This window comes from Morchella sextelata, assembly GCF_020137385.1.
Source record: "Morchella sextelata strain SCLS chromosome Unknown scls_13, whole genome shotgun sequence".
NCBI classification, from domain to species: domain Eukaryota; kingdom Fungi; phylum Ascomycota; class Pezizomycetes; order Pezizales; family Morchellaceae; genus Morchella; species Morchella sextelata.
The window spans coordinates 1,719,262-1,744,244 of NW_025408628.1; the positions used below are offsets into that span (position 1 = coordinate 1,719,262).

The following is a 24,983-nucleotide window of genomic DNA, read 5'->3' on the forward strand; positions in this document are numbered from 1 at the left end:
TGCTGGATCATTGCGTTGCCTGTTACAAGTAGTCGTAGCTGCATATATACCATATTATCACTTTCGCACATTAATATTGAGTCTGGTTTAAAAGGGTTACAATTCTTTGCGTGATTTAACAGCCAGGAGGTCGCAAAGATAGCGTACATGTTTATTACGAGAATCAATTGAGCATTTATAATTAGTTATATAAACCGTTCGATCCGAATTAGTGGTCATGATCATGATGTCGCGGGTTGCGTTGTGCGAGCGATGTACCATGGCTAGCCCAAGCGCTGCGTGTATGTGCTTGGTAGGTACAAACTGCGGCTTGGCATGTAAAGGTGAGTGATGTTCCATGAACATTCTCTCCCTTAGGCTGAATTCTGATATATAAGGCAATATCGTTGCACGCATCTCCGGATGATTTATGGGCCCGGGTACGTGTATATATACGTATTTCTCCAGATCTCCGAACACGGTTTGATATCTAGTCAGCTGAGGCGAATAGAACACCTCCAGTTTGACCTCGGTCCCGTCCCATTCGTCCCTCTCCATGGGCTCATTGTTGTAAAGTGCCAGCTTATTCAGATCTTCATCCGGAATTCAGATTACCGGTTTCCGGTGAAGAATTAGCTGGGTCGCTCTGGGATCGATCGCATGCCGTACGCTGGCTGTCACGATCTGAATTGCTATATATCACCTAGCTGAGACATAAGCATGGTTAGCTATAGCAGTACCAGGGTTTCAGTTGTTAGAGAATATTCGTAATAAAATGTGCAGACTCTTAGAGATTTTGTTCCACAAATGGGATCAGGATGTCAATTAAGGCCGACAGAGGTATCACATATCCACAAATCAATTACGAATAGTTGTCTCACCTGTTTATATTATGCCAGGCTATCTTGAAGTCTCATTTCGAGACATTTCTCTCGCGATCGAGTAATTCAACAACGTTAATATCTTTGAATCCATGGTCTTGAGACAGGCTTGAAATCTACCAAAATCTATGAGCTAGTAGCATAGATATTGCCTATCGGGACAAAGCTGTATATATAGTTCTCCCTTCATTCTGTACCCTGTGACCGCTGCCAGGTAACATATAAACTAAAGTTTGAGTACTAATACCAGGAAATAGGTACATAAGTACTTAGGATCTCAATCGAAGATTGCCATACAGGCATCTTATTAGGGCTCACAACTATTGAACTCATTCGGGCTTCTCAATCTTGTTTTGTGATGGGCAAGACAAGGCAAAACCATCACTCTCATCTGGCACGACGAGACAATTAAGATTGGGCCATATATAGTCTCGAGATCGTCTCGAAAGGGTGGAGGCAAGATCATGGATCCAGGATCGATCAATTGACTGGAGCTCCGATAACAATGATGAAGTGTAAATAGGCGCTCTGCATGCCACTAGGCTGAAGGTAAATAGCACTTGTGCTTGTGCTAATCTGATTATTAGGGAGTTTGATCCGACACCTTACATTTCGATCTGATTGGTGTCCGATACCTTGCTATTATCGGAAGCTTAAACTACGAAGAAGAATGAATACGTCTGGTAAGTATCAAATATAGTGAGCATTGATCATGAATGTGGCTCTTAAAGAAGAGAGAAGGGATGGGGTCCCGAATGCTCCATTATTTTATGCAATATATCCATCTCGTGCGCGTGACATATCGATAATGTTTCTAGTCAGTGGTATTTCAGGGGGTGATGCAAAGTATTCACCCTGTGACCATTCTCAAAGGCAACAGTGATATTGTGGAGATAGATCTTAATAGAACTATTTGTGTGATTTGTGTTATATATATATCCTAGTGTTGATATATAAAGCCAGCTCTCGTCAACATTCTCTCAGATAACTAAACTTGCGCGCAGACCTCCTAGATCCGGCTCTCACTACTGCATCTCAAAATGAAGTTCCTCTATATCATTTCCACCCTCGCCGCCGCTAGCAGCATCAATGCAATCCCAACTACTAGAATCACTGTGTTCATGGACGACCAACAGATTGGTTAGCCGTATATATGCTCACGTTTACATCAGTCGGTAGCTAACCAGCTTTAACTGTTTCCGGAGCAGAAACCAATTCGATGGTCTGCAAGGATATTGGAAAGTCTTGCAACCCCTGGAATGAGTTCTGCTGCCCCGGCTCGTTCTGCCTTTATTGGGGCATCGTTGCCGGGAATTGCGTCAAGAATGTATATTGTCCCCCGCGCCCCGGCTGAGTATCCATAGATGAAGCACTGCTGACCCAGGGGAAAATCAGCCGTGAGCAACCATTTCCACCACCAGCTCGGTGACATGACTATTTCAAGTTGGAGTCACTTTGAACTTTCCTTTCTTTTCTTTGTTTGTTTCCTCTCCGGCTTGGCACCGGAGGTAGTGATCACTGCCACGTTTTGTACTGCGGGTTGCTAGTACTAGTCAAGAATGCAAATGAAAAAAATCATATTTGGGAGTGAATTGTGCATTTGCGTGATATCTCGATCTGCTACTGGATCATGGCATTACCTACCACAAGTACATGCAGTTACGTATGCCATATAAATTACCTTCGCACCTTGAGTCTGGCTTAGAAGGGGTTCAACTTCTTGAAGGTATCCCTAACCCTAGCTCAGGCGAACTCTACGAGGGAGGGTTAATTACTGAATGTTTATACTGTAAACGCTCTTCGCTTGGTGAGCTTCGTTGTTTCCTTGGGGTAGGCGCTTCAGGTGTAGAGGGTCTTTATGTTCTACGTAACCGTTCTTTTCATGGGGAAAGGACTATTGTAAGGCCACTTCTGAGGACACCTGGGTTATGAAAGGCTATCAACATATATGTAAGTACAGGGAGTGAGATCTGTAGAACAGACACAGATATTTCCCAATTAGAACAAATAAACCCACGCAGGGCCCACCAAGTCACGCCACGCATACCACACCTACACCGGCGCCTCCACCATGCCGGGCACAATAACGTCGGGCACCAACCTCCCCCCCGCCGCCCTCTTTGCCCTCCTCCTCTGCATTTTCCTCTCCATCCTTCCCTCCCTCTGCACCGCCGCCACCGCAATGCCCGTTGTCGCCACAAACAGAAAGCTAGGCCGGCACTCTTAGTCGGAGTAGGTATGTACCTACAGGTACTAGAGTAGGTTGTGTCGTGTGCTTCTCGCGATATACTCGTAATTTTTTTGCGTTTCCGGACTGAACTGGGTCCGCATGAGCTTGAATATAGGCGCATATGCACCTTTTTGACCTGCCTACTCAGTAGAGTACGAGGATTGATATTTCCGCTTCAAAAATTGAAATTGTTTCCGCCCCCATCCGCAATACAAGCTTCTATCCTACGGGGCATAGACATGATGTGCCAATTGATGTTCTCAACTGTATATAGTTTCCACTCATCTTCAACTACAGCCCTGATCCCTCGTGCAGTAAAATTCCAACCAAGTCTGACTTTTATACTGTCCTTCATCTCGTTTCAGATAGTTTCTATAGGGTTCAAATCAGGCGAATTGGCAGGCCATTCAAGTCTTTGAAGGCCTGCACGATGCCTGAAAACTTCTTGATACTGATGTTTATATGCAGGTGCGTTATCCTCCATTATAATCACATTAGGATTGGTAGTTTCTTTGATGAGTAATGCAAGAGGGAAGAGAAGGGGGTACAAAATTCTTTTTCGATATATATATCAATCTATACCTCCTTTCCTATCATGCTTTCTCTCCCAGTGGACAGGTAGAATGTCAGGTTCTATAAGGTTCAGAAACTTGACTTCATACTCCCTTTGCAAGGCTACCAAAGCAGCGGTTCATTCAATAGTTGTTTCGTAAGGTGTTTTGTAGACATAGTAGGGTAGTTGAGAGCCTGGATATCTGTATAGAATTGCCCCCCAGAACATAACTGTAGCCCCCCCTTGGAACTTTCTATTCATATTGCATGGTGTAAAAGCTTCTCTAGTGCATCGTATGACACCTCTGGCTCTTCTCTCCAGTAGATTACAAGTCTCAAAATAGGATTCATCTGTAAAGATAATGTCTTGCCAATTCTGCTGTCGGTGCTGCAAACAGAAGGCCAGATGTGCAGCCTTGTGATTATCATTCATCAAAGGCGTCTTGGTGGATGCGTGTCGATAGATCCCATCTGCCTTCAAGGTTTTACTGATGGTATTGATTCCCACGTTCAAACCAGCTATCTATTATGTTAGAGGGAAAAAATGCATAAAAAGACGCATTACTGTGGCATACCTGCTGCTCCAAGTTCACCTAAAAGCATACAGTAGTGAGTTGCATCCGATAAAGCTAACTCAATCAAAGTTCTTTGCTGCTTGGCACTCAAGGCCTTATTACTACCCTTCAACGAGTTGGGATCTGGCACAATGTTTTCTTCTGCACAAAGATCAGGGTTTCCGGTCTGAAGTGCCTTCTGCTTGCCTTTGTTGATGAGATCCAAACAGGTAGCTCTAGGAACACCTGAAAGCATTGAAATCTCCTTGAGTTGTATCTTTCTCCCGTCCCTCAATGAAACATAACCGAGTATCTGACCCCACTTACCGAGTGATTTAGTCTTTCTCTTTTGAATAAATGAAATCATCGTACTCACTTGAATGGTGAGAGAAAGACATTCATAGCAAAGAACTACTATAACAACAATGAAGCCGAATCACAGTTTGAGCCTCCATGCGGGCTCATGTGGACCCAGTTCAGTCCGGAAATGGAAAAAAATTATGAGTATACATGCTCAGCTATCCTACATGGTACATTGGCGTTAGTGTTTGGCTGTTCTGCACGCTTCTCCCGTTGTTATCTGACTGACTGGTTCTACTATAGTTATGTAATACCTGGAGTACCTGAGCGGCAGGTGATACATATACCTACATGTACATATGCCGTTGGCTTTTAAGCTTAATTAAACGCGCGAAGGACCTTTGATTTCATGGATCGATTAGTGAATACACTGGGTTACGAGGAGTTGGATTAGTCAGAAAAGTGCTGTTGGGTTCTATCGGGTTCTGTTGATCGTAAGCGTATGAGTCCCTTTGGATTTGTCATCACGGGGGATTTCCTTGTGTATATTAGGAAGGTTCGCCCTCGTTTCTTGTTCTTTTTCTCTTCTTTCTTTCTTTACGCAACGTTTTCTGTACCTACGCTGTCTGTTACTATACAATATTACTTTCTCTTCTTTACTCAAGAAGCCCACCATACCACTGCTTCCTTTGTCCCATTAACCCGCACTAACGCTAGAATCTCTCGAGACCCCTATTATGGGCTCCCATACCGACCCCTACTACCCCCTTGGTACCCTGCGGAATACTCGCTACTCGTCCCCTTGAGACTTGACCCTGTTCCTCTCCCTGTCCCTGGCCCTGTCTTTCTGGTAGATAAAGATAAGGGTTGCATGCGGCCGCGACCACAGGCTCTAGGTTTGAAATTTAAACCCTTTATCAGAATCCCTCAACTCTCGATTTGTGCGGTGCATGGTGTGCTGAGAAATCCCGGTCTATTTGTTCCGGGCGACTCGCAAATACCCTGGATTCGCCAATGGACTACCTGTTCCATACATCGGGGACTGGACTGGTCCATTGGCGAATGAACTGGATAAAGGGTAATGGAATTGGGTCTTTAAATTAACTCGAGAATAATCTAGACTCCACTAGAGCTCATAGGGCCCTAATAAGTAGTTGTAGAGGTCATTGAAGCTGATAGAGACCACAATATAGCACATATCAGGCGTCAGTTGTTAATATTGAGGTCTTAAGCTCGCTAAAGATCATGAAGATGCTAATTATTTTTGTAGGTTTGGTCTTTAGGGTCGATGGTTTTTTCAGAGGTTGCTGATTGTTGTAGAGATCATTCAGCATTGATATAAATCATTATTAGTTGTGAGTGATGAACTATTTGTCCTACTAAAACCACAGTATTCCCAGGCCATTCGCGAATAGACTGGTCCAGCCATAGATGTATGAGCGTAGAAGTCCATTCGCGAATTTGTCAAGTCCATTGGAGACTCCGTCATATCCGCCAATGGCCCAGAACATATTCATTGTTCTTGCTCACCTGCACTATGCTACAAAATCGCGTGTTGCAAGCATATTGCGTTTTACGATAGCTCCCCTAATTTCTTCAAGTAAACTGCATAACCATCCAAGGTAATTTAAACTCTGCCTCATGAGGGTTTGTTTGAGGTTTCTTCAAAACCCTACGATACTAATTTGAGGTTTATTTAAAACCCCGCCTAGGCTACACCGGCGCCTCCACCATTCCGGGCACAATAACGTCGTCCGACACCCACCCCCCACCCCCCCCCGCCGCTGCCGCCGCCTTCTTTGCTCTCCTCCTCTCGCTCTTCCTCTCCCCATACACCGCCGCCACCGCCATGCCCGTTGTCGCCACAAACAGAAAACTATATAGACCGGCACACTTAGTCGTCACGCCCCTCTCCCGCACAAACACACATGATAGGAAGCAAAACGTGAACCGCATTTGGCAGAAGTAGCTCCCGATTCCGTAATCGCCGCCGCCCATCCAAAAGATTGTTGTCGCCGTGGTATACACCCACAGGAATGTGGCGCCAAAGTCGATGTACGCGAGCGACAGCGGGTGTAGCTTTCCAGTACAGTAGCAGATCAGGCAGGTGATGGTGTAGACCACCGTCAGTGCACTGGTCCCACTCGTGAGGGCGAGGATGAGGTCGTTGCTGTAGCATTGTAGTAGTGCAATCGTCAATTAGCAAATAATAGAGAGACAATATATTAATTAATGGAGAGGTAGAGGTACAAACCCGCTATACCACATCGCTAGGGTGATGGCGGGATCGACCGGGGCCATTATGAGCTGCAGGGTTCGGAGGATGATGAATGCGGCATGAGGCCAGCGCTCGTCTCATCCGCGGGCCATCGTGGGGGGGAAGTAGAGGTGAATGTAGGTTATTAAAACTGGGCTGCAAAGACCTGATCTTACTGCTGTCGTAGTTCAGACGAGGGTAATTAACATGTATATATATCAAGGAGGCGGATAGACAGACGGTAGGTACACATCAAGAACGGCGTGGGATTTGCTCGGGGTTATCTACTTGGCCATCGATTCCCCTTTCCCACGATAAAATTAAGGGGGCCGGAGTGTTTCTTTCGCCCGCCGAGGGGCTGAAATCCATCCCTAGAGCAGCTTTGCCGAGATGCAGGTCTAACGCTTGTTGTGCGCGGTAGACGAAGACTCGAGTGGGCAATACCTAAGCCAGTTGGAGGCGGTACATCCTGCCAGAGGGGGGAGTAGAGAAATCTCAATATACAATATCTATACGTAACGTTAACGAGTACCGCGACCAGCACAAGCTCAGGGCATGCCGTTCTGGGAAGGGGTCATTGCTTTGCAGGCAGTAGAGCCCTCCAGAGTAGAGTAAATATATTCTGCTCGAGAGCAGGCATGTACCTACATGTACTTGTATGTATGTAATTAGTGCTGGGCCGGGTGAACGTTGGTGAATAATACCCATGTGTTGTGTTGTGTGCTTCTGGTGATGCCCAGCTGTCCCGCACGGTTGGCGGTGGGCGTGTGGCTTTTCTGCACGTTTTCTCCCGTGGTCTTTAATTCCATTCAAACAGAACTTGCATCCTGGCCAGTTAAATACGTTGTGCATCTGATTGGCTGATAGAGGACCGGCACTAATCAAAGGGATTCCCTCACAGGTCATCTTGCCCAAGTAGGTAGGTACATGTAATCAATTTAAGGTTTTCCAGGTCGCACTGTAAGCTCTATATGTGTGGCCAAGGTTTATGTTATGAAAACGGCTGTAATACCCGACGGCTGATATGCAGTTGGTTTCTAAGCTTAAACACGCGAAGGACCCCTGTCCCTGTCCTGGTCACAAACAATAGAGAACTGGCGCATACGCAAAGAGGATACCGGGCTTGCAGTCTTTTGGTACTGCCCCCCCAGATAGGTTACCGACGGCGACTTTGATCGCTTAATGTTTGTTCTCTGGTAGGTTGATAAGGGTCGCGCATCGCACGCTCGAGGTGAGAAAGTCTTGATCCGAATCCTCAACTCTGGTTTCGTGCGTTGGTGTCCTGAGAGCCCTCTTCCTCATGATCACTATCGGCTATGGGTGGTTGCTGCTGCTCTTGGGCGCTAGCGGGAACGTTCGTGTGAAATGTGTAGAGCTACCACTACAGCTCGGCGCTGGTGATATGGGGGAGAGGAGGATCGAGCATGGGAATAAAGGGCTCCAGGGTAGGGTTAGGGTTGGGGCTTAGGGCCGAGACTTGGTTTCTTTTATGATGATTACCGTAGATAGGCTTTATATACCCATAGAAGTGTTGGTATCAACGATAGTAGGGCTCCTGTTACCACTTAATGATGATAAAACTACATGTATTTCTCTCCGATGCGCGGAAGCCCAAAATCAGCAGCCGGACTAGAGTTGAAGTCCGAGTGATACCCTGTGATTCGGTAGCCGGATTAGTCGCTGGTCTCTGTCCTGGGCCACAACTGAGGAATATATTGCTTTAATCCCTGGGCACGGGGAGTGATTAAAGGAACAAGATGCAGATACTCGATACGTGGTGGCGGTGATTAAGACGTTTGGATTCCACCGTTTATGGGTATGAGAACTTCTGTCCTCGGGCGATATGGCGCTGGCTCTAGCACTTGATTTATAACCAAAGGCTACGGCATGAATTCTGCGAGGCCGAGGCAGAACAGACTCCTTTTGTATCCAGCCCTCAGTTATGTCACCAGTAGTCATAATAAGCAATTCCCACGATGGCGCTGCAGTGTGATCTACGGGGAGAACTTCAGTTTGGATCAATTTCATTGGTAAGACAAGTGGGTCAATCCTGCACCGCACGTCGATGGCTCTAGTTAGCTTCTGGATCTTGCATGTTGAAAGGCGGTTAAAGACCGATTGCCAGAAAAGCAGTGCAAGTGCTTGTTTCCTTACACAATAGTGGCGGGAGCAGGCCGGCAATAAATTCAAAACCATATTATTATTAATGGGAGGAGTCAATCCAAAGTCCCTTATTTCCGGATTGATGAAATTCTGCGCTGTCCGCCGCTGCTCCCCCGTCAATTAGCTCTCTCGAGTACCTGAAAACTGGTTCCGCGAATTGTAAGTCAAGTCCACGAGCATCTAAGCCACTCCGCACCCCTGCGTACTCGTTCGTTTTGGCCACAAACGCTATTGGGGGTGTTTCACTTGTTCAATCTAGCCCCCGCTGTGCGAACATCTTTGAGCTCGAAGTCACAGTTTGTGAACTCTTTTTCGACAGATATCTCCACTCCTAGAGGATATCTACTCCGTGTACCAGTTAGTATTTTGAATATCAACGATGTGAGAACCGGGCACGAACGAAGGGGTAACACCGCACGCAGGCGTCAACTTTCCACCCAAAGTGTATTCAAATATGCCGGAATTAAGCGCTCAAATTCCGAGGACCCCAAGCCCCCGCTAGGACTGTAGAACACGCTTAACTACCGCCGAGGGGAACTATTGTTCTATCACATTCGCGAAACAATTTTTCGAGTTTTAGTTGTACCTGTGGCGCTTAAGAGTGAAGATGTTGAAAAAGGCAGGTGGGGCGATAACCGATAACTGACGACGATTGCTTGGCAGGAACTGTACCTGCATCATGCACCTACGGCAACAGCCGCCGCCGCCAAGTTCCCCCCCGCAATGTACCCCGCTGACGTCAACATCCTGGAACCTCACAACATCGACACTTGTTGAGAACAACTTGTCACTGCGCCCAGCGTACCTATACCATCTGAGCAATTCACGGCGCCATCAATGTCATCAAGATCAACACCGAATACCGTTCCGTGAGTTTAATCGAGCAAACCGAAGAACGAAGACGTACTGCAAGAGGTACAAAAGTCCTTGCATGAGACATGAGAAAGTTTGAGTGCATGCTAACAATGCCCGTTGGGGGAACCAATTCGGAACGGTCCAGCTGAGACTCGACAAATATTGTAATGGCGCTACGGCGTCAATACATCCTTCTGTAGGTAATACGTTTCGGCACTCTTCGCTGCCCAACTTTGTTACTAAATGATATCTTCACGGGATTACAGATATCTGTTCTCGGAAGCAGACTAAGTCGCTGTTCACAGACATAAAGGCCCCGAGCTAGCTGGGACTCCTCAGTGGAACTTTCTTCCGCTTGACCACTACATCACAGCAACCAAAAAAAGGCATAGTCGACAATTATTCTCTGATATCACCACCGTGGTACGTACATACTCGCATAAATATCTCGAAATCAAAACATCCATCATTCATTGAAAGTACAATAATAAAAGAAACACCAGTCAAGCCCCTACGCTCCATTATGTATGAACGGCGCCCAATTCAACACCTTCGCCGCCCGCCTCCCCTCACCCCTCGCCTTGACAACAGCATCATGAAGCGCCTTCGCCACCCCAAACCCCTTCATTATATTCTCATAGAACCCCTCTGCAACCCCCACACACACCTCATCTCGCCCCTCCCACATGGTCGCCACAACATGCCGGAATCCCGCCATCTGGAAGGCGGCAGCCAGCGTGATTCCTTCATCCACCAACACACTGTCTCCAGTTTCAGCTGTCGAGCAGGCGGAGAGATAGGCCACCATTGCGCATCCGCTCTTTGCAGCTACATCGGCAACCGTGAGTCGTCCCCCCTGCAGTAGGAGTCCACCGCTGCTGGGATCCTCGGCGTTGATAACACCATGACAGGCGAAATGAACGACTTGATAGTTGCCGAGGGATGACAGGACCTCCGGAACCTCGGGGTGAACCATGAGATCGGTCGCGACATCGGGCTGCACAATCTCAATAATCCGTTTTACCTCCTCCGTCACACCCTCAAGCTCACTCTTGCCTTCAGTCGTCGGCATTGTGACTAGCAACAGGTCCCTCATGGGCTCCGCGGGCTTCTGCCGAGAATACTGCAGCGCCTTGATGTTTGGCGTGTACGAGGATATGACACGACTGATTGCATTCTCAGTCGACCCATCCTTATGATGTCCCGCTGCATGGAACGGGGCCAGACCCAGCTGACCGGTGCCGATCCACCAGATGTGCGGTAGCTCACCCCCCTGTGGTGGTGGGGCGGTAATGCCAAGTTCGGTGAGAACGGGAGAGACAACGACATCCCATAACCAGATTAGCAGCTCCTGCATCTTCTTCGTGCGGACGGCGTAGGTGGACATACCGCCCGTCACGAGATCCTTCATACCGCCCAGCTGTTGATGTGCTTCTTTCCACTCCCATCTATCGAGTGCGATGCTCGTGATGGCGGTGCTAGTGACCATGATGGCGTCGCAGCGGGGCGCATTGGCGTTGACCACCACTATAGGCCCAGAGACGGCGAGCGCCATGAGACTGTCGGCGCTCGGCGGCCTCAGGAAGCCCTCATACCCTAGCAAGCCTCGTATCGTTCCTAGCACTTCCTCCATCTTGGCCATCACCTTCTTACGCCAGGCCATGACACTCTTGGGACCGAGTAGCTCCCACCCGGTTGCTCGAAGTGGTGTTGCAAGCCCGTCCTCCATCTGCCTCCTCAATCCCGTAAACTGACGCCACAGCTCTGGGTGCTCGGACTCCAGGTCTGTCACGTCACTGCGACAGTCGATAACGAAGCCCGCAATAATCCCACGGCCCAGCTCAAGTAGCTTCAGCGCGTGTATGGCTCCTTTCCTGGCCAATAAAGCGCATGTAGCCGCCTGTGACGCAACGCCGGTGAGCATCGCCAACAGCCGCTGCTGATCCACGCGGGGGAGAAACGGTAGGCTGACCCGCGGCATGAGGTTCACACAGGCCTCGTACACACCCGCTGCATCGGTCCACTTTCCAGAGCGGGCATAGACGTTCCCTACCATCTGTGCAGCGCGGATGCGTACCAGTGGCGCGGCGGAGGTGACGTTCCATGCGTCGCGGAAGGAGTGGAATGATAGTTGCCCATCCGGGCCCGTGTTCTGCTTTGCCTGGTAGCGGAGGAGATAGCATCGTCCCAAATCGTCCAGGACCTTTCCACGGGAGGGTTCATCATCATAACATTCCCTGACGGTAGTCTTCAAGTGCTCAATGGCTGTGTCAATGTCGTGGACCAGGCCAGTGTAGCGGAAGCGCGAGCGAAAAAGCTTTCCAAGCCGGTGGATGATGTCGATGGGGTGTACGTTCCGCGAACACATCTGCCCTATAAGGGCTCTGGCATTTTGGGTGAGAATTATCGCGCGCTCAAGGTCGTGGAAGAGGATTGGATAGATGGTGTGGCGAAGGTGGAGGGCGTCGGCGAGCATGATCTGCAAATGGACCGGTGGATCGCTGCCGTCGGTGACCTCCACGCAGCGCTGGCCGAGAGTTATGGCGGCGAGGAGGTCGTCGAATGCGGCGTAGCCGATGCGGCGATAGCGGTCAATGAGGAGTTGGCAGAGCTCTATCAGGCGGTCGTGGCGGCCGTGAGCGTCGAACGGCGTACACTCGACCGCCTCCCGCGCCTTGGAAATGGCCATGTCGAGATCGTCCATTGCGCCCAGTCTCTCGTACCGACTCATGAGGTGGCCGGCCAACACTGCGAGGACAGCCCCGCGTGTGGCATCTCGCTCTGGTGATTTTAAAAGTGCGGCGTGAGAGTATTCGACGGCTTTCTCGATATCAGTCAAGTCCCCAAGCCGCTGATACCGCAGCCAATATTGCGCTGATAGGACCCCCTCTATCGATCCATCTGATCCCTCCAGCCACGCCTGCGTGTCCGCGTCGACCAGCACCTTGTCAGTGGGGTCACCAAGAGCCCGCCGCATCACCTGCATTAGAGCGAGCGTCGACCTCGCGTCCGCCTGCTTGGGGCTCCCGCTCGGCATCATATCAAGTGCAGTCTTCACGTATTTGATCCCCCGATCCATATCCTCGAGGCTGCCATGTTTCCGCATATGCTTCCGGTGGGCCCAGCGCCCAAGAAGCATTAGGCGGTCTGCATACCCCGGGTGATCCATTGGTGTCCGTTTCAGCGCCTCCTCGCTGTGACGGATCCCGTCTACCAGATCCTCATCGCTGGCAATGGGCTTTCTTAGGTACCGCAACAGGTAAAACCGGCTGAGACGCTCCATATGCGTAGCCTGGTGTTCTCGGTCAAGCTTACACTTGAACGCCATCTCCAGAGCCCGCTGGCCAATTTCAATGGCAGAATCGATGTGCATTTTCACACTGCTCCTCTCGAACATCTTCCCGTAGTTCAGAGCGAGATTTGCCAGGCTGGAAGCATATAATGGATCGCCCTCCTCTATCCCTTCGGACGCCACCGTGGCCAGCTTCCGCGCCTTGTCCAGGTCCGACACCTGGTCTGTTTGGTTGAATCTCGCGGTGTAGGCGATGATGAGAAAGAAATGCGACGCGCGAATGTGATGATGGGAGCCATCATCACCTGGCAAGGCCTCCGCCGCGGCCAAACACATCTCACCGTAGGCTACTGCACTGTCGAGGTCCGCTGGCTCCCCTAGCGCCCTGTGGCGTATGTAAAGGCATCGTGATGATCTTTGCAAGCGGTCGAAATAGCGCCAACCTACGGGTTCGGTCACGGCAACAACAATCTCTAGCTTTTCCGCCGCAGCTGTTACATCTGCAGGGTTCCCGTAGCGCTCGAATCGCGCCATGAGGTGATTAGAAAGAATATCGAGGCGATCGATATACAACTCCGGCTCCTCCTCCGGATCAATAACATCCAGTCCCGCTTCTACATGAGCAATTGGATCCATGCCATAGCCGTCAGCCAGTTTGGACTCTAGATTGGCCAGCTCCACCGCCATCTTGTTTCGCTCATCACCCTCGGGCAGCTGATCAAACAATTTGGAAGCAAAGTGCTTCAGTTCCACCAGGCTTTCGCGGTCACCAATTATGCGTGTATGGGCAAGAAGTAGAGCTTTGATGCTTGGAAACTCCAGCTCGACAACTAGCATTGCATATGGTCTGAACGTCAGGGCCATTATATATAACCACTTGAGCGCGTCTCTCACGTCTGCCCCCAAGTCAGTATTCAGCCACCTGTGGCGGGCCACCGCTGCGCGGAGGATAGTGTCCGCCCGAGCGGCGGAGCCTCCTTTGGCGGCATATAGCGCAGCTTCCAGAGCGGCCGCAGCGGCATCCAGGTCCGTCAGAGCTTTACTAGTCTCATAGCGGGTAGCGTGGTATCTTGCCAACATTCTCCGGAGCTTTGGGTTGGCGCTTAGACCCGTCAGCTCGGTCAGATGGTCGATGGCCATGTCCAGATCTGCCGCCTCCCGTGTAGCCATGAAGCTGTAATTGTGCATACAACTCAAAGTGAGTAAAAGCGAGCCTCTTCCCTCCCCGCTCTGTGTTGCCAGCTCTTCAGTCATATATGTTATTGCCATCTCTAGATGTTCTGCCTCCTGTGTAGTGGAGTAGCGCTCCCCGCGCAAACGACTTGAACTCATCAGCGTGGAGACCCCCGCCCCCTCAATCTTTATAACTAAGCCTTCATTCAGGAGCAAGTCCGCGCGGGTATAGCTGCCCTGCAAGCTCAAGATGCGGCAGATGCTCACGAGTGGGATCAGGCGAAGAATGCCGGGGAAGAGGCGGAGGGAAGATTCGGTGTGTTTCAGGGCGAGGGTTAAAAATGTGTGGTCTTTCGTGGAGTTGTAGCGGAGAAGGTAGAGTTGGCCGAGTATGAAAACGTTTGCGGCGTGGTGCGGATGTGTGGGAGGTGTGCGGGAAAGGGCGTGGGTGGCCTCTTCGACCGTAAGAGTTTGCCAGGAACGACCTTGTAATGAGGAAGTATCGTGGGTTAATGAGGGCCGGTCCTCTGTGGTCTCTACGGCGGTGTCTATGGCGGGTATTTGTGAGGGTGGGTCGGACCCCGGCACTAAAGTGAGTGTAGGTTGGGCCTCCGCGGCGGGTGCGTTCTCTGCGGTAATTCCGGCGCCTGATGGGCTTGATATCGGTGTGGTGGGCTCCGCTGACATACGTGAGCTGGGCTGTGCGGACGGACCAAGGTCCGCACCCTGCTTGACCGGTGCAGCGGCTGGCGGGGCGGAGTAATTCTCACTATCGTCGGCCACTACCTCTTCCCCATTCCCATCCACCGCAGATTTGATGTCCAAATCCCTCAAACCCTCCAAGGCCTTTTGTACTATCTTCTCCGCCTGGTCGTTGTTGTAGCCTACCACTGTCAGCCCGAACCCTCACAAACATACACCACACTTCCTTGTCACGTTTAACCCTGAGCTCCCACCTGTATTGAAAGAGGCAATCTTTATCATTCCGCCCTTCCTGGCTGGATACTGATACGTAATAGTGGGGATTGCGAACTCTGGGAGACCTGCAAGACCGTTCTTACCCCTCCGGATGTTCAAGGACTCCATGGTAAGCGCGATACGAAATTCCTCTTCCAGACGATCTCTAGGAGAGAGGTTAGTCATGGGAATGAGCTCCGGGCACCTATCCAACAGGGGCATATAGGAGGCCAGGTGAGTTGATTTGGGGTAATTGGTAGCGTAGTTGAGGTCGTCTGTGGGGTCCATCGTTACTTGGGGCTCCGTGCGCGGCATAATTGAGTGGGTCGGCGGAGAATCCATATCTGTGGGTGGCGTTTCCGTCGAGGCAGAAGTTGCGGTTATAGAAGGATTCATTGGCGCTGGTGAATAGTTGCGACTGGCGCGTCGGTGGGTGTCGTTGGGTGTCGTCAATTGTATTAGTACAAGTTAGGGTACTAGTATGCAGTATGAGCTTCAATGGTGATGGCGGAGTACCGGTACGTGTAGAGACTAGGGGGGGGAAGGGCGAGATAAAGGATATGTAACTGGCCTCTTCTGAACAGTCACACCAAGGCGGGCGCGGGAGATTCGCATAAGGGCTCTCTGCAGGGAGGCTGACTGCTACATATCGCCAGTTCAGCCGCAGCCACCGGTACCCATCGAGAAAGGCTTAGTGGAGGCGTGCTCCGGAGAAAACACTCTAGTTACTCGAGCTCTGGCTCTACCACGGCAGGGAACGAATCAGAAAATGTGTATCCCCCATAGTAATATGAAAGTAAAAGTCGTCTGGTGATGCCTTCCCTAGCGTTTGTGGGTGTGCATAGTTACTCGAGAGATCCTGCATGAGGCTCCAGACTTTGGTCTATGCAGCCCCACTGCCACTGGCTGTGTTCACAAACGCTGTGAAATTACGAGTGTTACGTAAAACGGTCTGACCCCGCCAACCTCTAGGAGGCAACCCATGAAAACTCATCTGCGGATGAGCATGCAGACCCGCGGACTGCGCACTGCAGAGGTTTGATTTTCAATCGGCCCGGGTGCGCATACAGGTACTCTACAGCCATTCTCGGTCAAGACGCAGTCAGTATCGATTTCTATTGGCTCAAACCCCCTTATTCGCGAATCGCTGTATGTACAATACTCTACTCGTATTTCTCTGACGTTTGTGGACGCGACTGATATTGCATGCCATACAAAAATACGCCAAGCTCATGATTTTGGGTGTATGCAATAATGGCCCAGTTCAAAAACGTCAGCGAAATACTAGTACTCCATGTAGAGTACATACATACGCTGCACAGGATTACGCACACTATTTGCTTGGGTGCATGAGGTGTAGAGTATCTATCTCCCACAGTCGATGGCGGAGGTACATACTTAAGCCGAACGCCCATCCATCCTTCAAACATCAAACCCCACCTCGCCGTGCCATAATACCAATTTCCCAAATATCCACAATGCCCACAAACCTCACCCCCACGCTCCTCCCCCTCACATCCATCCGTCTCGGTCGTCTCCTCCTGGATCGCACCGCCCCCCACGCGTCCTACCACGACCCCCCCAACCCCCCAGACCCTCTCATTATCTCTCAAAAGAACTACTACAGCAACATCTCCTCCACGAGCACCACCACGCTGCGGACATGTCTCACCAAGCTCCTGTCAGCTCGGTACAACAGCACCCAGACGGCGAACATCGACCTCTCTGCGACGGAGGCATACACGTACTATATGGATAAAAGCACGAGATGGTTTAGGGATGCGTGCGATGACGACGAGGTCAAAGAATGGCTGCAGGAGGCGATGGAGGATGGCAACAGCGTATATTTGGTGGTTGGTTATCATACTGTCGTTGATGCGGTGGTGGCGGTGAGCAATAAGGATAGTGGGGGATTGGGGGGGTCAGCGACGGAGGGAGAGCTGCTGGGGGTGGATGTGGGGCGTGAGGGGGGTACGGTTCAACGGATGGGGTGGCATGCGGAGGGAGAGCAGGTGTATGCGGTGCAATATCGGAAGATAGGGTTTAAGTGGTTTTCTAGCAAGGCGGAGAAGCGGGTGTTGGGGAAGAATCGGTGGAAGCTTTGTAATGGGAGAGGAAAGGAATATGAGGAGGATAGTGTCGAGGTGGTGTTGGAGGAGGAGCAGAGTGAGGGCGAAGGGGAAGGTGAGGTGTGGGTTGGGGAGGATGGAGAGCGTTTGGCTGTTTTGTAGTGTTCTCAGCTGGTTCTTCTTTGTATTTACATGATGGCTGCTAGAGCTGGATCTGGTGCTTGGAATGGCCCATATCTATCCTGGTGCTCTAGCACTACATTACGCAATAGCTGGCCTGTGTTCGTTTCGAACGTAGACTCCATTTAGAATATAGGCCGAATTCCATGGCCAAAAAGAGTTTACGCTTCACACCCGATTCCCAAATTCATGTCTGGCTACGTCTCGATATCAATGTGTTATTCTCTTCGTTTACCCTTCTAAACCTAGTGCAATGGATATATGCAGGCATGGATTGACTTCTTATACTAGCAGCGATTGCGACCGTAATTTTGATATTTAGGGTAATTGTAGCAACCCGGTAACGTAGTGACATAGCACAGACGAATGAATTATCAATCAACTCTGTAATGTAGGGTTAGGGTTTCCGCTAGCCAGGGAGCTTTCTGTTCTTGCATCTGTAGGCGACGAGCAATGGCAGCTGTAGTTTGAGTTTATCATAAGTTGCGATTGGAGACAGAAACCAAACAGCTTAGACCACCCGATGCAAATTTGAGAATTCTAGAGATGCGTGGGGGGGGGGAGGGAGGATAGTGGTTTCATTGATGTGACACCACGACCACCAATACTGGATGCTATATGTTCGCCTATCAACGCTTTATCTGGGTACAATATCGCTGCGCTGTCCATATCAGAGTGCTCCGTTTCAACATAGCCGTCAGCCGAGTGACAGATTGTGATTCATACGACGTTCCGGGACTCGAGTGACATCTCATGAACGAGTGACGACCCATGACGTGGTCGCGAGTGAGGCCTTGATTGAGATTGTTTTGCTTCTTCCATCAGGGCTTTCTGGTCGAATTTGGCAATTGCTATGACCCCTCTTCCAATCCTCTCGGCAGTTTTTCTTATCCCAGTCTTGCCTAATACCAGTGGTGCACACAACACAAAATAAGACGAGACTTCCCTTGATCTCGTCTCGTCCGGCATCTAGGAAGAGAGAATCTTGTGGTTGAGGAGACTTAGGGTCTGTATCACGCAAAGTCTCGTGATCGTGGTCTCGCGCCAGACTACAGAGCGGATTAGGGTTGGATCGACGGGTGGGTAATGGTTACATGTATGTACCCCTGAGTAGATTATACTGATGCAGAATCCGATAGTATACAGATTAAAATGAGAATTAGGGTTAGGGTTTGCAGAATTCGTACGTATGAGACCTTGTCTCGAATCAAACCTAATCCGGCTTAGTGTTAATGCTAGCGTCGTTGTGAGCCAAACTGACGCCGAGTTTAATTGACAATTATGTTAGAGTCAAGACCCACCCAACCCTACAATTATGTTAGAGTCAAGACCCACCCAACCCTACGTCTGCTTTGAGACAATACCAGACCTTTGGCCTGGAAAATGCTCCATTTTTCAACATTTTACGATGTTTCGAGACTAATTATATTGCCCACCCCCGGGTCTTTGGGAAAGAGTCAAGGAACTAGTATTCATATGAGCAAAGTCGGACTGGTTGTTCTTCTGTTTTCTTTCCTTGAGGTGTTGATTATTGCTGGGTCGATGACAGCGTTCGTTGCAGGGCTATGGTAGGAAAGCGGCATGCAATCGAATCAAAATCCTAGTCTCAGGTCTTGACACTGGTGTGTAGTGTGGCCCTATCATCGCTTCTCTTATATTTTCGACCCATTATTGATGTATGACCGAACCCGAGAGCCTTTCATGCCAAGTAAGATAGAGTAACGTCTACCTGAGTAGCAGCATGTTTAAAGAATAAAGGTTATTCCGCCTTATCTACAGAGTTATAACTCTTGAAATAGTACGCTCAGCACATTTCATAGTATTGGAAGATTCTTATTTGTCATCATGAGTCACAGGTTTTGACTCATTCTTTCTCTGGTATTTATTAGTCATGTTTTTCTATTACTCATACGGTTATGATTCACTATGTTTTGTGTTACCTTTCTTTAGTATAAATATGGGGTATTCCCCCTTCTCTATTTTGTTGGAATAATACGCTCAATTACTACACTTCTCTACATATATTTTCTCTAGGTTATGAGCCCAGAGACCATCTACGCTTAATAATACTCCAAACCATTTTTACTATTAAAGTACACCCTATCGTTTCACTTCAAACCTGTCAAACAACAGCGTTAAAATTCCCGCTTTACCATGCAAGCTGTCTGGCCAAGGCCATTACACTGTTTGGAGGGACCTCGCTTGTCGCATGTTAAAAGTTTACGATTTGTGGAATCTAGTCAATGGTACGAGTAAGCGTCCTGCGTTCACCACTACGGTTACAGCGGCACCACCTGCAGAACAACCAGCAGAAGGTGCAGCAGCAGCAACACCAGCAGAAGAGGACGAAGAAGAAACCACAGACAATGCCGAAGAAATCAGCGAATGGGACAAGAAAGATAACCTCGCCGTCGTCTTCCTTCAATCCAACATCGAATTTGAAGTCATCCTCACGCTTACTCCGGCCGACACCGCTCACCACCTCTGGACTCAACTCGAGGACAGATTTGACCGGAAAACTGTATCTTCCCTCCACTCGCTTCTTGCCAACGTTGTAACCCTACAGTATACGCCTGACAAAGGTATCAAGGAACATCTAACCCAATTCAATACTCTTTGGTCATCCCTCCTCACTAGAACTAGTAACTCTACGGACAAAACCAAAGACCCACTCGGTTACCACATCCATCAACTCGCATCAGTCTCAGAAGTGAAGGCATCCTTCCTACTACTCTCACTCCCGCACGAATCCCTCGAATCAGTCGTTGACAATCTGCAAACCAAGCCCAATGTCACCTTTGATGATGTCTATGAAAAGCTGTTCGATCTGGACTTACGGCGCAACAACGATGGACAAGCGACTGGAGAAGCCTACAACATCAGGCGAGGAAACCCAGGACATGGAAACAACAACAAAGTCGGCAAGGCACGAAACAACAAAAAGGATAAAAAGGATCTTACATGTACATGGTGCACCAAGAACGGCGAATTTGCAAAAGTTCACACACATAAAGACTGCCGGAAACTTAAAGCTTTCAGAGACAAAGAGAAGTCCGCTGTATCTGGCAACCTTAACGTCGCGTCCGGTACTGCATTTCACACAAAACTTGATCTCTCTTGGATTCCTGACCTCTCTGGCCTCCCCGCACTCGAAGAAGCTGATGTATTTACTATGCCGGTTTCTTTCGACTTCACCACTTTCTCAGATACCTCGGATGTAACAATGGAAGACTACTTTGGCTTCGTTGCAGGACCTTCCACATCTGACAACAAGGCATGGATCTTTGACCCTGGCGCAACTAACCACATGACCGGAACTCAGGTTATCAACTCCTTACCTTACAGTGGAACAGTCACTGTTGGCGGTGGGCGAAAGCTACAGATAACCGGAATTGGAAACATCACCATCAACGGATCACATGGCCTCATTACTCTGCAGAACGTATTCTTAATCCCAGAACTCGGCAACACCAACCTAATGTCTTGGTCATGTATTGCCAAAAAGGGATTCACAACGACAGGGACAGAAAACGGCTTTACCATTTACAAACCAAACAGCAAGGAAATCGTTGAGATCGCTAACGCAAACAGTACTGGTCTCTACATCTTTGAAACCAAGGAACTTTGCGCACACATCTCCATCGCTACCAGCTTCTATGACTGGCACCAACGACTCAGACATCTCCCCGCTTCTTTGCTCTCACGGTTACGTAACATGGTCGCCGACCCAAAGTCTCTCCCCACAACAGGTCACATAGAAACATGCAACACATGTGAACTCGCCAAAGATACCAAATCCCATCTCGCTCCTCTTACCGAACCACGTTCCAAACAACCACTAGAACTAATCCACTCAGATCTGAGTGGCAAGTTTTCCACTCCTTCTCTTGGCGGTTTTACTTACTATATTACTTTCATCGATGATTACTCCAGGTACGCTCACCTCTACTTCCTTAAAAAGAGGTCAGATGCAGCAGCTGCCACACAACGGTATATCGCATATATGGAAAATCAATTGGACAAAACAGTCAAACGGTTTTGAAGCGACAATGGCGGCGAGTACATCTCCAACGATCTTCAACAGTTCTTTGCCTCCAAAGGCATAAAGCATGAATTCACTGTACCCTACTCTCATGAGTCAAACGGAACAGCAGAATGCCTCAACAGAACAATAGCAACAATGACACGATCCGCCTTGCTCGACCACGATCTTCCACGGAATCTATGGGCAGAAGCGATCAATACAATGATACATGTCAAGAATCGTCTCCCGCATAAAGCACTCCCAAACATGACACCATATGAAGCACACACCGGCAAGAAACCCTTCATTGGGCATCTCCGATCCTTCGGTGAAACAATGTTCATTCATATACCTGTCGAAGCACGATCAGCTGGAACAAAACTGGACACTAGGGCAATCACGGGAGAATTCTGTGGTTATGGAGACTCTGATAAAATCTGTTGTGTTTATATACCATCACAAAGAAAAGTAGTTCTCTCTCGTCCCTTTAAGTTTAAAGGTCCGTCCGTAGGGGAAGAAATCGAAACAATGAAAACCGACATACCCCATAAACTAAACCAAATCGAGATCAAACAAGAACCACCCTCACGTCCACCAACACCACCTGTGAAACTCTCCGATTCCGATATCGAAGACCTGTTTAACCAACAAATGCTTCGAGAAACTATGGAACAAATTTCCAACAACGAATCTGAAGAAGAAGAAGAAGAAGAAGCCGCTCCTGAATGTACCCCGTACAATGATGTTGACACAGAAACTGATCAACCGAGACGTAACCCAGTACGGGAACGGAAACTTTCGGTCAGATATGGACACAACATTCAGTATGATACCACCATTACAGAACCAACAAACTATCACCAAGCGATCAATAGTCCTGACTCCGAAAAATGGCAAAAGGCTATGGAAGTTGAACTTGACTCACTCGCTAGGAATAACATCTGGAATTTGGTTGACACACCAGATCACCGAAAATTGGTCGACTGCAAATGGGTATATAAAATCAAACTCGGGCCCGATGGGAACCCCATTCAGTACAAAGCCCGACTTGTCGCAAAAGGTTTCTCACAGGTACCTGGTCAAGACTTTGATCAGACTTACGCTCCCGTTACCTGATACGAATCCATCAGACTGCTTCTTGCTCGCTGCCTTCAAACCGGCGGCCAATGCGATCAGATGGACGTTACTAGCGCTTTCCTATACGGCGAACTCCAGGAAGAAATCTACATGAAATCTCCACCTAGCTACCCTAACCCCGGTAAAGCATGCAGACTTATCAAATGTATCTACGGCCTCAAACAATTATCTCGGGAATGGTATGCTCGTCTCTCCAAAACGCTAATCAGAATGGGATTCAGAAAATCGGACTTCGACTCTTGTATTTTTATTCACAAAACAGGGGAAGTTGTCATCGCCATGTACGTGGACGATATCCTTATCTTCTACTGGTCCGTTGAACGCAAAAACCGCGTCAGCCTCCAACTCCACGCAGAATTCGAAATGATGGAAACTGGCACAGCCAACTGGGCACTCGGGATCCACTTGATCCACACTAAGACAGGCGTGATCCTATCACAGGAAGCCTATCTTAAGCGTGTACTTATCAAATACAGTTTCGATGAATCGAGACCTGTGGCAACACCCATCGACAACAATGTTCACCTACAAAAGGGAACAGAAGCGGAGAAAATCGACGATGCAACAATCTATCAGTCAATAATCGGTTCATTAATGTATGCAGTAATCGGTACCAGACCGGACCTCGCCTACACCGTCACCATGCTCTTGCAATTTTCCTCCTGTCCCACCAAAGCTCATCTGGCTGCAGTCTATCGCGTCGTTCATTATCTGAAGGGTACCCTCGATTGGTCACTCTTCTACGCAAAAACGCCACTGACTGCACTCATCGGCTTCAGTGACGCAAGCTATGCCTCTGACATCGACGATCGCTGCTCATTTACCGGCCACTGCTTTATGCTAGGGGAAGCTCTCATCTCCTGGCGTTCTTATAAGCAGCGCTCCGTCGCTACCTCTACTACTGAGGCAGAATACATGGCTCTTTCGGATACTAGTCGACAACTGATCTGATTAAGGAATGCGATACATGAGTTGGAACGGAAATCGAAACTTTCTTTTATTCTTCGTGGTGATAATAATGGTTCTTTGTCCTTGGTTAAAAATCCTGTCTTTCATAAAAGGTCTAAACATATTGATGTGAATTTTCATTTTGTTCGGGAACGATACGAGGATAAATTGTTTGAGTTGGAATATATCTCTACAAATGAAAACGTGGCGGATTTACTTACAAAGGGATTGGATAAGGTTAAGCATGTTTTATTTTCTTCTACTATTCACTGTGGTTCACGAGGGGAAGTCTTGAAATAGTACGCTCAGCACATTTCATAGTATTGGAGGATTTTCATTTGTCATCATGAGTCATGGGTTTTGACTCATTCTTTCTCTGGGTTTTATTAGTCATGTCTTTCTATTACTTATATGGTTATGATTCACTATGTCTTTGTGTTACCTTTCTTTAGTATAAATATGGGGTATTCCCCCTTCTCTATTTTGTTGGAATAATACGCTCAATTACTACACTTCTCTACATATATTTTCTCTAATAACCCACGCCTGATCATATGTGGTATGTCTGCGGTGCTATAGGACTGCAGGTAGGCGTAGGCAAGCGAGACAGAGGAGATTAAATAAAGCTGAAAAGTCAAAACAGCGAATATACCGGATAATGAGCCCAAAATCAGAATAATGGGGAAAATACGTTCTGGCATTGAAGGAGCACATGGCGTACCGCCAGGAGCACCGCCCCTCCTTTCCGAGGCATGCGGAGATAAAACAGGTGCTGATAGAAATTTTAAGGGATTTCAAAACCGAGTCAAACATCTCGTTCAAGGCTGTCCACAATAGAGGCTGCTATTAGTTTTGGGCGGTCACCACAGAAGCACAGGCAGGCAGGGCAGACAGATACTACCCATCATAGCCCACCCCTGGACGAACCTACATACAAATAATAATATTCCCCGGGCACCACACAGTCAAATAACACCTACCACAAGACAAATCGTAATCACACAGGTGCCTCCACCATTCCAGGCACGATGGCCTCTGGCATCGGCCCGACAGGCATCCCCACCCCCGCCCGTGCCATTCTCTTTGCCCTCTTCCTCTCCTTCCTCAACACCATGAGCGCAATCCCCGTCGTCGTTATATGCAGATATCTAGGCCCGCATAATCAGTCGCAGCTCATCTCATACAATGATCTACACACACACACACACACATACGCACACACATCGACACATATCACAGCTGCACAGGGGGGGGGGGACACCTACAACTCGATCAATACCATCGCCGTCAGTATGTACCATTTGTACTCCGGTGGGTGGTGATCTGCGGCCTCCGGGGGGTTCGTGGTGACCACGCATGCGCAATATGTCTACAGGAATGTAGCGCCAAAGTCGGTGTAAAAGAGCGGCAGTGGGTGCAAGCTACCATAGCG

General features: G+C 48.9%; 7 protein-coding genes across 7 annotated transcripts; 4 read left to right on the forward strand and 3 right to left on the reverse strand.

Moving 5' to 3' along the window:
* Nucleotides 1-1,900: 1,900 nt before the first annotated feature.
* Nucleotides 1,901-2,261, forward strand: H6S33_002866 (uncharacterized protein; the record flags this gene model as incomplete). Its single annotated transcript, XM_044834249.1, has 3 exons — nucleotides 1,901-2,000; nucleotides 2,069-2,187; nucleotides 2,256-2,261. 3 exons carry the CDS (start codon nucleotides 1,901-1,903, stop codon nucleotides 2,259-2,261), a joined length of 225 nt encoding a protein of 74 aa, XP_044693027.1.
* A 1,520-nt stretch (nucleotides 2,262-3,781) lies between these two features.
* H6S33_002867 (uncharacterized protein) lies at nucleotides 3,782-4,452 on the reverse strand (the record flags this gene model as incomplete). The annotated part of the gene is made up of 2 exons (XM_044834250.1): nucleotides 3,782-4,161; nucleotides 4,218-4,452. 2 exons carry the CDS (start codon nucleotides 4,450-4,452, stop codon nucleotides 3,782-3,784), a joined length of 615 nt encoding a protein of 204 aa, XP_044693028.1.
* Nucleotides 4,453-6,209: 1,757 nt separating this feature from the next.
* Nucleotides 6,210-6,797, reverse strand: H6S33_002868 (uncharacterized protein; the record flags this gene model as incomplete). Its single annotated transcript, XM_044834251.1, has 3 exons — nucleotides 6,210-6,372; nucleotides 6,442-6,666; nucleotides 6,751-6,797. The coding sequence occupies 3 exons, from the start codon at nucleotides 6,795-6,797 to the stop codon at nucleotides 6,210-6,212; spliced, it is 435 nt and encodes a 144-aa protein (XP_044693029.1).
* A 2,798-nt stretch (nucleotides 6,798-9,595) lies between these two features.
* On the forward strand, nucleotides 9,596-10,082 carry H6S33_002869 (uncharacterized protein; the record flags this gene model as incomplete). The annotated part of the gene is made up of 4 exons (XM_044834254.1): nucleotides 9,596-9,717; nucleotides 9,801-9,831; nucleotides 9,917-9,967; nucleotides 10,038-10,082. The coding sequence occupies 4 exons, from the start codon at nucleotides 9,596-9,598 to the stop codon at nucleotides 10,080-10,082; spliced, it is 249 nt and encodes an 82-aa protein (XP_044693030.1).
* Nucleotides 10,083-10,282: 200 nt separating this feature from the next.
* H6S33_002870 (uncharacterized protein) lies at nucleotides 10,283-15,589 on the reverse strand (the record flags this gene model as incomplete). The annotated part of the gene is made up of 2 exons (XM_044834255.1): nucleotides 10,283-15,120; nucleotides 15,193-15,589. 2 exons carry the CDS (start codon nucleotides 15,587-15,589, stop codon nucleotides 10,283-10,285), a joined length of 5,235 nt encoding a protein of 1,744 aa, XP_044693031.1.
* Nucleotides 15,590-16,671: 1,082 nt separating this feature from the next.
* On the forward strand, nucleotides 16,672-17,424 carry H6S33_002871 (uncharacterized protein; the record flags this gene model as incomplete). The annotated part of the gene is made up of 1 exon (XM_044834256.1): nucleotides 16,672-17,424. One exon carries the CDS (start codon nucleotides 16,672-16,674, stop codon nucleotides 17,422-17,424), a length of 753 nt encoding a protein of 250 aa, XP_044693032.1.
* A 5,389-nt stretch (nucleotides 17,425-22,813) lies between these two features.
* On the forward strand, nucleotides 22,814-23,554 carry H6S33_002872 (uncharacterized protein; the record flags this gene model as incomplete). Its single annotated transcript, XM_044834257.1, has 1 exon — nucleotides 22,814-23,554. One exon carries the CDS (start codon nucleotides 22,814-22,816, stop codon nucleotides 23,552-23,554), a length of 741 nt encoding a protein of 246 aa, XP_044693033.1.
* Nucleotides 23,555-24,983: the final 1,429 nt, after the last annotated feature.